Below are 14,757 nucleotides of genomic sequence, written 5' to 3'. Positions count from 1 at the left end.
AATATTAATGAGGGTGCAGCTTTGACTAATGAGAAATGCAACTTTTAAATATACCATTTATTACTTATTTACTTATTTATTTATTCTTGGCTGCACTAGGTCTTCGTTGCTGCGTGTGTGATTTCTCTAATTGCAGTGAGTGGGAGCTACTTTATAGTTGCAGTGCGTGGGTTTATCATTGCAGTGACTTCTCGTTGTGGAGCATAGGCTCTAGGGTACCTGGGCTTAAGTAGTTGAGGCACAAGGGCTTAGTTACCCTGTGGCATGAGGAATCTTCTCAGACCAGGGATCGAACCTGTAACCCCTGCATTGGCAGGCAGGTTCTTAACCAGTGGACCACCAGGGAAGTCCCAAGAAATGCAACTTTAAGCAACACTGGGATATTATTTTATACCCTTAATGTTAGCAAAACTAAAAAAGAGTCTTTACGACTCCAAGGGTTGGGTGATAGTGTGGAAAAATAAGAGCCTGTAAATTCTGCAGTTTGATCATATCAGAGTCAGTATTTGAATGTACTTTGCATTGATCAGGATAGACTGGGTAGTACTGTAGCGACAAACTCTGTGACCCTCATTGGCAGCACCCAAAGCTGGTGCTCAGGGACAGGGACAGGGTGGGGAGGGAGGTAGGAAAGGGGTTCAGGATGGAGGGGACACATGTATACCTTTGGCCGATCCATATTGATGTATGGCAAAACCATCATTATATTGTAAAGTAATTATCCTCCAATTGAATAAACTGGGGGAAAAAAAAAAGGGAATACTGGAGTCGGTTGCCATTTTCTTCTCCAGGGAATCTTTCTGACCCATGGTTTGAACCCACATCTCCCTCATTGGCAGGCAAATTCTTTGCCACTGAGCCACCAGGGAAGCCCACATATATAGTAGTAGTTTAAAAATTGTCATGAAAATTATAAAAATACCAAATTCTGGAGAACAATTCTTGAGAGGGAAGGGGAGAATGAGATATGGAAGGGGTGCAGGGGTCTTCCGTTTGTAACATGATCAAGTGCTTTTTTTGTACAAATTACATAATATTTGGATCTGGTTGAAATTGGGCGGTGGGTACACTGGTATATTTTCTAAATGTTTGAAGTATTTAACAAGAAAAGAATATAAACTTTAAGACCTGAAAAATGATTTCTAAACTATCTTTTAGATATAAGTAGCTGGTATAAATTACTTTTTTTGTAATTATGAGTAGGTTTTTTTTTAACTTATTCTTTAAAGAAATAGTTAATCCCATGCATGTAAATAAAGCTTCCCATTTATTTGCCCTTGCTTATATAGATTACTTTCCTATACTGCTACTAAAATTATTTGATAGAATTATCTAATCTAATTATCTATAGACCCTTGAGCACTGCAGTTTTCCAGTAAGAAATAATTGTATTATTGACTCTGTAGACAAGTATGAACGTTTTACATTCTTAAAAATTTTTAATAAATTTTATGGTTTCAAACTGACAGCTTATTCACATCCTATGAAACACTGCATTCATTTTCTAGGCTTGTATTTACTATAACTCGTCTTTTTAGATAGGTTAATGTTGAACAAATACATTTTTCAGGAAGTGGCACAAAGAGGAGTGGTGAGGAGTTAGTAGTAGATTATAGTCTAGGGGTTAGGGCCTGGACCCTGCTTTTGATTGTGCACTATCTTGACAAATGACTTGGCTAAATCACTTAACATCTGGTTATAACAGCAAAATAGGGGTGATGTTTGGAACTAGACTGAATGACTTTTGAATTCTTTAATGTTTGTTGATGCTAAGTCAGAACATCTTAAAGACACCATTGAAAAATAAATCATTATCATGTCAGGTAAAATTTTAACTTAGAGACTGCCAGTTAGATTTCTTAGCCTCTGTGGGGAACTGTGTACAGTATAACTATGTTGTTATTGGGAATTTATAATACAGAAAGCAAGTGTTCTGCTGTAAGAAGAAACCCATGTTCTTTTTTCTTATAGACAAGCAATCATCTCCTCGGACCAAAACCATTTCCATTAGACAGATTATTAGCAATATTATATAGTATTGTGGACAGCAGAGTTGCTCCAACAGCAAATATCTTCTCCCAGGTAAGCTTAATGATAGGCTGTTACGTATTTTCTTTATCTTTATGGAATTCTTCAGGTAGTGTGTCAGTAGAGTTCCAGACTTTTAGATATTTGGTCTGCATATGTTAACTACTATAAAATGAACAATGTCCTTGGTAAGTAATTGAAATTCAAAATATATAGTCTTTGAGGGTATCACTGAATTTGGATATACTTAAGGTATAACTGAGAACAGAAGCAACTTGATGTTTCTAGGCTTTTTATTTTTTTATAAAAAAATTTAATGATTATCTTGCTGATTAAAAAGTGACTTTATGATTAAATGGTTGAATTATAATATAGAAATGTAACAAACAAGTTTAAGAAATGTATTTGTAAGAAAATGATCTATAATATTATTCCTCATATGTATACTTTGCATAGTTGACAATATGCATTTTTTTTTGTTTTCAAAATGATTAAGTTCTCAAAATTTTCACTAGATGGCAGCAGTAGCATAAAAATAGGAAACATGACATTTATAAACTAGTTAAGCTTCTTTTTTTTTTTTTATAACGTTTAAGAAAAACCTATTCATTGAAAATATAGTCACAGACTTCTTCTGTGGTTCAGTGGTAAAGAATCCACCTGCCAATGCCGGAGATATGGATTCAGTCCCTGGTCCGGGTAGATCCTTTATGCTCCGGAACAACTAAGCACATGTGCCACAACTATTGAACCTGTGCTCTGGAGCCTGGGAGCCACAGCTGCTGAGCCCGTGAACTGCAACTGCTGAAGCCTGCACCATAGGGCCCATGCTCTGCAATAAGAGAAGGCACTGTAATGAGAAGCCTGCACGCTGTAACTGTAGAGTAGCCCCCAGTTGGTGCAGCTAGAGAAAAGCCCGCATGGCAGCAAAGACCCAGCACAGCCAAAAGTAAAAAAATATTTTTTTTAAATATATAGAGTCACAATAGATCTCTTAAATGGTTCAGAAAAACAATACTTAGCACATGATGTGAATGGATAGAAGAAAAGACAAATGGTGGCACTAGTATTTATGGAAAAGAAGTGTCCCCTCAGATGTTTCAGTTAGCATTTTGTTTTATGTATATGTTTTTAGGTTGAAAACATGTAAATAATAACATTTACATTTCAATTTACTGCAAATAAATACTGTTGGTGAATAGATGTTAGATTTTATAATCTAATGGATGATGGTAACCTTTAATGCTTCATTTAAAGAAGTCTCTGGTGACCAAAAATAGGTATATTCTCAGTGTGCTCAGCACACTGATAATTGTTATGTCAGTCAGCTTTATAGAAAATTATATATACATTTATTACATTTTTGGAGAAAGGGAGTCTGGTGAGTTATTAAGTTATATAAATAGCTAGATGGATAGATGTATGGTTGCCCTAATGTTGATAATTTTAAAAAATTTAATATGTATTACAGGAAATTTTTATGATCTATTTGTATATGTTTATAATACATATAAATACTTTGCCTGGAATTAGTTTTTAGTCAAACTGTACGTTTTATGAATAGCTTTCTACATATAATACTTGATGATCTTTATTGTAAAGAATTGAGCCTCAAGAGGTGAAATTACTTTCTCACTATGACTAAGTGAGTAAGTCTTTAAGAATTAAAGCCTAGAGAAGTGAAATAGACAGTACTTCTAAACACAGCAGAAAGATGGTTACATCATGTATGACTATTAATACTTCTTAGGTGCCCCAAAATTACTTTTGTGGGAGACACATAAAAGGATGATAAATGGGAGTTTCTTTCTTTCAGAGACCTTATATTTTGGGGGGATAAAAAAACATGTACATAAAAAGTAGTATTGTAAGGCTGTGAGTGAATGCTAGATGGTGCTGCTGCAAAGTTTACAGTAAAAAGAGGTCACTTCTGGATTGGACAAGAGGAGAGAACTTGAAGGCATCACAGTAAAGGTAAAAAATGGAGCTAGGCTAATGAGTAGGATTTTTTTCTTTAAATACTGCTATTTCTGATTTATATAAATGATATGTGTTTGTTGTACAAAAATGCATAAATGAAAAGGGAAAAATAATAGTAGAATTAGCTGACATCTTATATCCAATGAGTAGGATTTATAGAACTTTAAGAGGGAGGACAATATGACCAAAGTGTGGGTCTAGGAGAAAAAGACAAGACACACTTGTGTGAGGCGAACATGATAACCATTACACTAGAGAAACACGACCCGTAAGACACACATTTGTGAAGTGTCACACCCTATGAGTCGAGAATAAGTGGAGTTATATAGTAGCCCCACTACTAAAATTACAGCTATTTTAGTTGTGATGTAGTAGTAAGTAATACTGCCACTACCACACATCACACCTTACATATTTACCTAACATTGGTAGAGCATTTCCTAACAGCAGATGTAGGTTTATAAAGATGGACAATCAAAACAATGATAGGCTGCTGATTTAGGGATCTACTAGCTAGTCTGAGATTTTTATAGATGATGAACAGTGTCACCGGTCTTTGTTTCAGTAATGTCGGTAATGTTGTACTTAAGCAATTTAGCACAAAATCTTTCTGTTTTAATGAAGCTAAATTCTTTTCAGCTTTAACAACCTCAGCCTTTTCATTCTTTATCTCGTCTAGTTAGCAGTCTTCAAAATGATAAATTTTATATATTTAAAATATTGCTTTAAATGAATTTATGTTTATTTGATGAAAAATCATTTAGTACTTCATCTCAGTGATTCCATTTGGGATACAAAGGTTGGAGGAGATGGTACAAAGGAATAGATATCCATAGGTTCTGCATCCATAGTGTCAACCAACGACAGATTGAAAATACTCAGGAAAAAATCCAGAAAATTCCAAAAAACGAAACTTGAATTTGCTTCACTGGCAACTATTTACCTAGCATTTACAACTATTTAATAGTATTTACATTGTAACAGGTACTAAAGATAGTCTAGAAAAGGTTTAAAGTGTGTGGGAGGATGTAACTAGGGTATATACAAATACTGTGCTCTTTTATATAAGGTACTTGAGCATCCTGAGATTTTGATATGGAGAGCTGGCGGGTGGTGTCCTGGCACCAATCCCCAGGATATTGAGGGTGACTGTATAACTAATTCTAGGAAGTTTACGTTTACTTTTGTTCGGGCAATAGAATATCAAAGAAAATTTTTTAAAAAAATACTGTCTTAAAGAACAAAATGTGACAGAAATTGCATCCAAAAGAAAGGTATGTCTCCCATGTACCTTGTATTTTTTCTCCCCATTGTCTCTCACTGAGTTTTTTTCCTCATTTTACTTATTCGTCAAAATTATGCTTTTGCCCATGAAGTGAAGTGAAGTGAAGTCACTCAGTCATGTCCGACTCTTTGCGACCCCATGGACTGTAGCCTACTACGCTCCTCCATCCATGGGATTTTCCAGGCAAGAGTACTGGAGTGGGGTGCCATATAGGAATGACAATTTGTCTTTAACTTTTAAGTGCAAAACAAAACTAGGACATTTGTATTGGAAGTACTTATTTGATATGAACACTAGATGGCAATATTGCTGCGTTGTAGCTGTAAGATGAGCAGGAAAATCTAGCTTTATACTTGTTAATATTGTCTTTGATATTTAGAAAGAGCTGTTTGTTAATTTAATACATTGGATTGTTTGAAGAAAAAAAGAATCCTGAAGGTATTTATGAGCACGCAGACACTTCTACTCTTTCATTAAAATGTAAATAAAATTGGTAAGGAATTGTGTTGCATGAATATTTTCTACTTGAAACCAAATTGCTTTTTATTGGTTATCGTATGTTTGTATGAGATAGTAAAAATTATTTTTCTATCCATTTTGTCTGCCTGTAAGTGTTTTAAGGATTTGTTTTATAGTAATTTGTTATTTTAGGTTATGCTTTTAATTTATCTCTTTAATTCGTTTTGTCTTTCTTTTTAATCTTGAAGGAAAAATGAAAATTTGTTTGGAAGCTTTGTTTCACTGTTTTGATATTTCTATGTCTTCTCTTACTCAACCTTGCCCACTTCCTCCATAATCTTACAGTTAGGTGAAAGCAGTAAAAGTATGGTTCTTTAAGATTGTCAGATATATCACTTATTTTAAAATATTAAGCCATATCACTTTATCTTTTCCAAGAGGATAGAATTGCTGAAGAATTTATTCCTGAAATTATTGATACAGGTTTCTAAAGTGACTATTAAAAGGAAAATTATCTTTAAAAAATTAAGGACATCCAATTACATGTATACTTAAATCACATTACTATTGATCTTATTTGATCAGTTAGCATTTTGAAAAATTACTTTTGAAGGTAATTCACTGTAATTCTACAGTTTGGAAGTTTTAAAATAATAACTTGTTTCTTTAATTATAAGGAACAGTGCACTGTGAACTAATTTCTAGAAGTAACTGGAAGATAAGAATAGGAGCGTAATTCTTGTTTAGTTATACATAGTTTACTAAGAAAAATTTGAAGTGAAAATATCCTTATAAATTTAATTTTCATTTTAAAGAGTATAAATAAGGGGCATTTTGGAGCCAAGTGTAGTAATGTAGTTATTTTTTCAAAAATATGCATTTCCATTACTGTATTCTTTTAAACTCACATGATACTGTATATTGATTGTGAATAGATTTGGACTTATCAATTCAGTTCAGTTGCTCAGTCCTGTTTGACTCTTTGTGACCCATGGACTGTAGCACATCTGGCCTCCCTGTCCATCACCAACTCCCAGAGCTTACTCAAACTTATGTCCATAGACTCGGTGATGTGATACAACCGTCTCATCCTCTGTCTTCCCCTTCTTCTCCTGTCTTCATTCTTTCCCAGCATCAGGGTCTTTTCCATTGACTCAGTTCTTCGCATCAGGTGGCCAAAGTATTGGAGTTTCAGTTTCAGCATCCAATTAATATTCAAACTGATTTCTGTTAGGATGGACTGGTTGGATCTCCTTGCAGTCCAAGGGACTCTCAAGATTCTCCAACACCACAGTTCAAAAGCATGAATTGTTTGGCACTCAATGTTCTTTATAATCCAACTCTCACATCCATACATGACTACTGGAAAAACCATAGCTTTGACTAGATGGATTTTGTTGGCAAAGTAATGTCTCTGCTTTTTAATATGCCGTCTAGGTTAGTTATAGCTTCTCTTCAAGGAGCAAGCATCTTTTAATTTCATGGCTGCAGTCACCATCTGCAGTGATTTTTGGAGCCCCCCCAAATAAAGGCTCTCACTGTTTCTATTGTTTCCCCCATCTATTTGCCATGAAGTGATGGGACCAGATGCCAAGATCTTAGTTTTTTGAATGTTGAATTTTAAGCCAACTTTTCCACTCTCATGTTTCACTTTCATCAGGAGGCTCTTTAGTTTCTTTTGCTTTCTGCCATAAGAGTGGAATCACCTGCATATCTGATGTTATTGATATTTCTCCCAGCAATCTTGATTCCAGCTTGTGCTTCATCCAGTCCAGCATTTCTTATTATGTACTCTGCGTGTAAGTTAAATAATCAGGATGACAATATACAGCATTGATGTACTCCTTTTCCTATTTGGAACCAGTCTGTTGTTCCATGCCCAGTTCTAACTGTTGCTTCTTGACCTTCATACAGATTTCTCAAGAGGCAAGTCAGGTGGTCTGGAATTCTGATCTCTTGAAGAATTTTCTGGTTTCTTGTGATCTACACAGTCAAAGGCTTTGGTGTAGTCAATGAAGCAGAAATAGATGTTTTCTGGAACTCTCTCGCTTTTTCTATGATCCAACGGATGTTGGCAATTTAATCTCTGGTTCTTGTGCCTTTTCTAAATCCAGCTTGAAAATCTAGAAGTTCACTGTTCATATACTGTTGAAGCCTGCCTTGGAGAATTTTGAGCATTACTTTGCTAGCGTGTGAAATGAGTGCATTCGTGCGGTAGGGAGCATTCTTTGGCATTACCTTTCTTTGGAGTTGGAATGAAAACTGACCTTTTCCAGTCCTGTGGCCACTGCTGACTTCCAAATTTGCTGGCATATTGAGTGCAGCATTTTCACAGCACCATCTTTTAGGATTTGAAATAGCTCAGCTGGGATTCCATCACCTCTACTAGCTTTGTTCGTAGTGATGCTTCCTAAGGCCCTTTGACTTCACATTCCAGGTGTGAGTGATCACACCATCGTGATTATCCGGGTCGTGAAGATCTTTTTTGTACAGTTCTTCTGTGTATTCTTGCCACCTCTTCTTAATATCTTCTGCTTCTGTTAGGTCCATACCACTTCTGTCCTTTTTTGAGCCATCTTTGCATGAAATGTTCCCTTAGTGTCTCTAATTTTATTGAAAAGATCGCTAGTCTTTTCCATTTTATTTTCCTCTATTTCTTTGCATTGATCACTGAGGAAGACTTTCTTATGTCTCCTTGCTGTTCTTTGGAACTCTGCATTCAAATGAGTATATCTTTCCTTTCCTCCTTTGCCTTTTGCGTTTTTCTTTTCTCAGCTATTTGTCAGACCTCCTCAGACAACCATTTTGCCTTTTTACATTTCTTTTTCTTGGGAATGGTTTTGATCAGTGCCTCTTGTACAATGTCATGTTTGGACTTACATTTAGTTGTAAATCAGCTTGGCTTTTTCCCACAAGTAGATGGCACCACCCTTATGGCAGAAAGTGAAGAGGAACTAAAGAGCCTCTTGATGAAAGTGAAAGTGGAGAGTGGAAAAGGTGGCTTAAAGCTCAACATTCAGAAAACGAAGATCATGGTATCTGGTCCCATCACTTCATGGGAAATAGACGGGAAACAGTGTCAGACTTTATTTTTTGGAGCTCCAGAATCACTGCAGATGGTGATTACAGCCATGAAATTAAAAGACGCTTACTCCTTGGAAGGAAAGTTATGACCAGCCTTGATAGTATATTCAAAAGCAGAGACGTTACTTTGCCGACTAAGGTCCGTCTAGTCAAGGCTATGGTTTTTCCTGTGGTCATGTATGGATGTGAGAGTTGGACTGTGAAGAAAGCTGAGTGCCGAAGAATTGATGCTTTTGAACTGTGGTGTTGGAGAAGACTCTTGAGAGTCCCTTAGACTGCAAGGAGATCCAACCAGTCCATTCTGAAGGAGATCAGCCCTGGGATTTCTTTGGAAGGAATGATGCTAAAGCTGAAACTCCAGTACTTTGGCCACCTGATGTGAAGAGTTGACTCATTGGAAAAGACTCTGATGCTGGGAGGGATTGGGGGCAGGAGGAGAAGGGGATGACAGAGGATGAGATGGCTGGATGGCATCACTGACTCGATGGACGTGAGTCTGAGTGAACTCTGGGAGTTGGTGATGGACAGGGAGGTCTGGTGTGCTGCGATTCATGGGGTCGAAAAGAGTCGGACATGACTGAGTGACTGAACTGAACTGAACTGATTACATTAATTGTAGTAGCATTTAGTTATTAAACATCTGTATTTTACTTGTTTTAAGTTTTGGTTTATTGATATAGGACATATTTAAGCTATTTTGATAATTTTTAAATGGATTTATCATTAATCAGAAAGCAAATGATTTAGTTGCTTTATGCATGGAGAGTTTTTGAAGCAGATGCTTCATCTAATTTACCATAGCTGTAGGACATTTTTTGCTAAAATTTTAGGTAAGGTTGCATTTACTTATTCAACCAAAAACCAATTTTTGGCATTTTTCTTCAATTATAGGTATATGTATAGAACATTTATATAATTTTTGGTTTCAATGATGGGATTTTGTCCATATTTATGTGATTAAAAATGTTTAGATATAATTTAAATCAAATTCTAAAGTCAATATTTGATCTTTTTTCGCTAATTGGAATAAAATTTTCTTTCTCTGCTTAAAATTTTATTTAATAGATATTTTTTAAGGGCTTATTATGTTTCATACTCTGTGTTATATAAAGAGATACAAAAGTCAAGCAAATGCCGTGCTTGTCCTCAAGGGCCTTTTAATCAGTCTATAGCTTCCTCTGCCATTCATTAGCATTGTGTACAACTGCCGAATTATATCACAGTTAACGGTGTTTATGTTTTTTTACTGGGAGGGCATTCATACTGAAGGAATTAATACTTAAATACTTAAAGTGAGTATGTGGCAGGAAGGTGGATCCCTCCAGGCCTTGAAAGGAGGCTCTTGTCCAGCACTCAGAAATGAATTGTCCAAGGAGACACGCATGCTGACAAATGACAAAGCAAGAGACTTTATTGGGAAGGGGCACCCAGGCAGAGAGCAGTAGAGTAAGGGAACCCAGGAGAACTGCTCTGCCACACGCTCACAGTTTCTTGTTTTATGATAAATGAAATTAGTTTCCTGGTTGTCTTTGGCCAGTCATTCTGACTCGGGGTCTTCCCTGTTGGTGCACACGTTGCTCAGCCAGGATGGATGCCAACAAGAATTCTGGGAGGTGGTAGGACGCATGGTATCTCCTTTTGACCTTTCCCGAAATCTTTGGTTGATAGTGACTTATTAGTTGTGTGTTCCTTACCAGGACCTCCTGTTCTAAGATAACTCAGGCAAATGGTTATATGGTGCCTGGCAAGGGTAGGTGGTTTCAGTCAGTGTGTTTCCCCTAACAAATATATTAAAACAGGATTTTTTTCACTTCAGTAGTCCCTGCTGTTTCATAATACAGATATTTGAATATCTTCTTCCAAGTTAAATAGCAAACCTATTTGTTGAATGTTTCCTTCTGACAGTCCTTGAACTTAGTGTTATGCAGCATGATTGTTTGATACCTATGTCATACCTAAATTTTGCTAATAATTAAATTATGAGAATCTCTTAAAACTTGAAACTCTTTCAGTTCAGTCGCTCAGTTGTGTCTGACTCTTTACGACCCCATGAATCGCAGCACGCCAGGCCTCCCTGTCCATCACCAACTCCTGGAGTTCACTCAAACTCACATCCATCGAGTCAGTGATGCCATCCAGCCATCTCATCCTCTGTCGTCCCCTTCTCCTCCTGCCCCCAACCCCTCCCAGCATCAGAGTCTTTTCCAGTGAGTCAACTCTTTACATGAGATGGGCAAAAGTATTTAGGGACAATAAATACTCTGTTGTGCATAGCGTATTATAAACCTAAGTGGTGTTTCTTCAAGTCACATGGCTGGATTTCAAATACTTTGTGGTTAAAAGTTACGCTCATTATGCTACCTTTTTATATGCAATATTTCAAGCTATATTTGTAGATTTTTAAACAAAAGCACTTTAGTCAAACTCATTTTATAGACTTATAAAAACCTTTTTACCTTAAAAGTTAGTATATTATATAATACAATAGTTGTTTGGCTTATGTTTTTGAAAAAGTAGTTATATTTATCAAATGCTAGTCATAGAACATCAGAAATCATAGATAATAAAATACTACCCATTGCATATATTGGTTAGATAAGAATTTGAACTTGGTAAGCATATAATGTAATGTCCTACAATTTAGATACATAAGATATTCATATAAAGTGATGTAAGTATGATAATTACTTTAATAGAAAATGAAATTGGTGAACAAAAGGGACAGTTTTAATAAAAACAAATTCCCTGGTTACTGGAGTATTAGAAAATGTGAAAAGCTGTTCTTTTATGATTTCTGTTTCATTTGACTTGTACCAACATTCTAGTGCCTCTATAATATACAACTGAAATGCTTGATGCCATTAAGGTTAATTATATAAATCATAGGAAATATCCTGAATGCTAGCACTTTCTAATAATCTTACTATTTTTTTTTTCTTAGCCACAACTGAAATTGTAAGGCATTCCATTCCAAAGATAGTGCTAGAACCTTACTTAATGCCTACTTTGCCGATGAATAGGTCAGCAGGGGTGCTGTTTGACAGAGGCGGGCTCTTCTCTAGCAGTGAAGAGCCTTACTGTCTTGAAGCACTGTCTTGAAGCTCTGTCTCCACCAGGGCAGTAAATTAGATTCTAAAGTCTCCTGATACTCTTGATGTAGATATGTTACCATTCTGCCTATCAGACTGCTCTGCTGTAAGTGCTGATTTCAGGAGACTTTTTAAAAACAACTTTGGGATGCTTCCTATTTGGAAAGAGTCAAGTTGAACTGTGGTTGGTTTTCACTGTGGTTGGTTGCTCTGTTGTAAGGAATACTGATATTATCAAGTAGTATTACCACAGATAGTAAAAAGCACAGGAATATTTTACTATGTTGCCCAGGAATAAAATCTTTCTCATTTTCATTTATAAAAGGACGGTGTTTACACCTGCTTTTCTCCTGCCTTCCCTAAATCTGGTGTTGAATTCCTTCAGTGTAGCCACTTTGCCTTTTGTGAATATATCAGCCCAGCAGTAGGCATTTTTACTAAACTCCAGAAAAATGGAACCATTGCTTAAGGGTAACATGTAAAATACTGCCTAAGGGATAGAAAAATTTTATAAATTATGCTTTCAACTGTTAAAGAGAGTACTGTCTTTGAACCTTATTCTGTGTAGGCAGTATTTTATAACTACCTTTCTAATAAATATACCAAATGTATGCCCTTTATTTGCATTTTTTAGGGGGAAATGTGTTCAACACCAATACATTTTATATGACGCTTTGCAAGTTTTTTGCTGAAAACAGACAGAATTTTATATGGATATGGGCTTATACATGTCTATTCAAATAAACCTCTTAATATAGAGTCTGTATAGGCAAGTGCATACCTTAGATAGAGTTTTATGACTAGATTATTTTAATGAGGACCGGAGTTTTAGCAAGAACAATTTAGGAGTTAAATGATTTGGAAAAATCCACATTATGGAAATGCGTGCTACATTTTTAAATGCTCTGTAAAAAGTTGATTAAAAGAAATGTTGATGCTTAAGGGGGTTTCCATTGAAAGATTGTCTTGATTCCTTGTCAGCTCACAACTGATCAGAGTCCTTTGGAGGATATTGGCCTCATCTACCTATTAGTAGATATTTTTCATGAGCTTGTGCTGCACCAAGTCCTTATGAGAAACTAGGGTCTTTAGTCCCAAGTCACTTCTAGAACCTAAGGTGCTCCCTCACTTTGGCTGCTCTAAATAGTGGTGGAGAGTTGAATTTCCAACAATTAGGAATAAGAAAGGGAACTAGTTTTACCTAGGACTGTCTAATTTATTCCCTTTGCTTCAAATGCTACGTGTATGCTAACTTTTGGGTTCTGAATTTCTAGTCCTTTTCCTCTAACTCTGGACCCAGATTGCCAACAGCACAGTCATACCTGAATGTGCCATATTTATCAACACTGATACATCCAAAACCAAATTATTCCCTAAATAATGTCCTAACTGGTCTTCCTGACACTGACATCTTCAAATTTGTTTTGCATACAATCATCAGAAAAAAAACTTTGAAAAGTAAATATGCTTTTATGTTTATGGTTTTTTAGTGAGTTGCATTGTCTGTGGAACCAAGAGTACATTCCATAACATTTCTTGTGAGGCCCTTCACAGACTGGCAGTATTTTCAGCCACTGTCGTTACTCATCTTGTACACCATTCACTGTAAGCGCTTTCTTCTCTGAAAGCACATCCGTTTTTCTCGTTGTGTTCTAACATGTGCTGTCTTCCAGCACTGTTAAGCTCTATTTGATGCTTATGGTCCACACCCCCAACAATGCCATTTCTTAATGAATTCACATTTTGCCTCATTTCCTATTTGTTAGTCATTACCTTTTCTAAAATCAGGTAATTGGATTTATACATATCACTACTAGCATAGCACTCATACTGTGTTACTGCCATTGTATTATTGTCTCCCCTAATACCTTAAATTCTTTGTGGGCATAACCTTTGTCTTTATTTTTCTGTCTTTTGCACAGTGCCTTGAACATGAGATTCATTGACTGAAAGAATGACTTCCCAGTCTTGTAAGCATGAAGTTAAGGCCTTCCTGGATACTAAAGATTTGCAATCATTTATGTTCTAAAAAGTTCCAGAGATTAGAGACACTATCTTTAGTTCCTCTAAGTATAAACATTCATGGCACTTTTTATTTGAGTGTTTTTGAAGAGTAACAATCCACTCTCTGCCTTAAAAAAACAATACAAATTCAAAATGATTTTAAGTTGAATTAGCTTTGAAAATATTTCCCTCCTTTCCATTGTAGCACTCACCACCTCTACTTTTTATTTGTAAAAACATGTCAGTTGAACTCTTGATATATGCCATATGTTCATGAATTATCAGATTACTTGAAATCAAATCAAATGTGTTTCTTTTTGGGTTGTATGGACCTCATACACTGATATATATCACATTTTTTATTTAAATAATTTAATGTATCAGATTGTAAAGCTCCTCCAAAACAAGCAGGATAGGATGTTTCACAAATCAATTAACATATATACCAAGCTATGAAAGTATAAAAATAATGAGCATGTTAAAATTTAATTACAGTTGTAAATTGATTTCCTTTTGTTGGCAGAAAGAACATAGTTTATTAGCCCAGGAACAGGTTCACACTGTTTTAACATCAAGCACTTCCAGCTGAAGCTTGTTAGTGACTGCCTCTCAGATTAAGGGGAAAAAACCCTCCCTGTGGTACATGAACTCCTATTGTTAAGACATAAATAATCAGTTCATCTCCTACATGGATGAGAACAAAGAACGTAATAGTACACAGAGCAAAGATTAACTTAGCAAATATTTTATAACCCCATTAAAGATGTAAATTTTAAAACATCTTATGTTTAAGGAGATTTTTATTTTTCTTTATGAATGCCTCAGTCG

At 35.7% G+C, this 14,757-nt stretch overlaps 1 protein-coding gene across 4 annotated transcripts in view; it reads left to right on the top strand.

Annotated features, from left to right (window-relative positions):
* Nucleotides 1–14,757, top strand: part of ORC5 (origin recognition complex subunit 5) — a 75,548-nt gene that overhangs the window by 39,275 nt on the left and 21,516 nt on the right. For 3 of the 4 annotated variants that reach the window (XM_060414659.1, XM_012176664.3, XM_042249184.1), the window contains exon 12: nucleotides 1,972–2,082. In XM_060414659.1, coding sequence (XP_060270642.1) covers nucleotides 1,972–2,082 — 111 coding nt within the window. Of the gene's footprint in view, nucleotides 1–1,971; nucleotides 2,083–2,673; nucleotides 4,097–14,757 lie in introns of those variants that run through there. The other variant, XM_060414660.1, reaches the window with a different exon arrangement.

The sequence above is a fragment of the Ovis aries genome, chromosome 4, assembly GCF_016772045.2.
Source record: "Ovis aries strain OAR_USU_Benz2616 breed Rambouillet chromosome 4, ARS-UI_Ramb_v3.0, whole genome shotgun sequence".
Classification (NCBI taxonomy): Eukaryota; Metazoa; Chordata; class Mammalia; order Artiodactyla; family Bovidae; genus Ovis; species Ovis aries.
The sequence above is the reverse complement of the archived record's forward strand: the minus strand, read 5'-3'. Positions and strand labels throughout refer to the sequence as shown.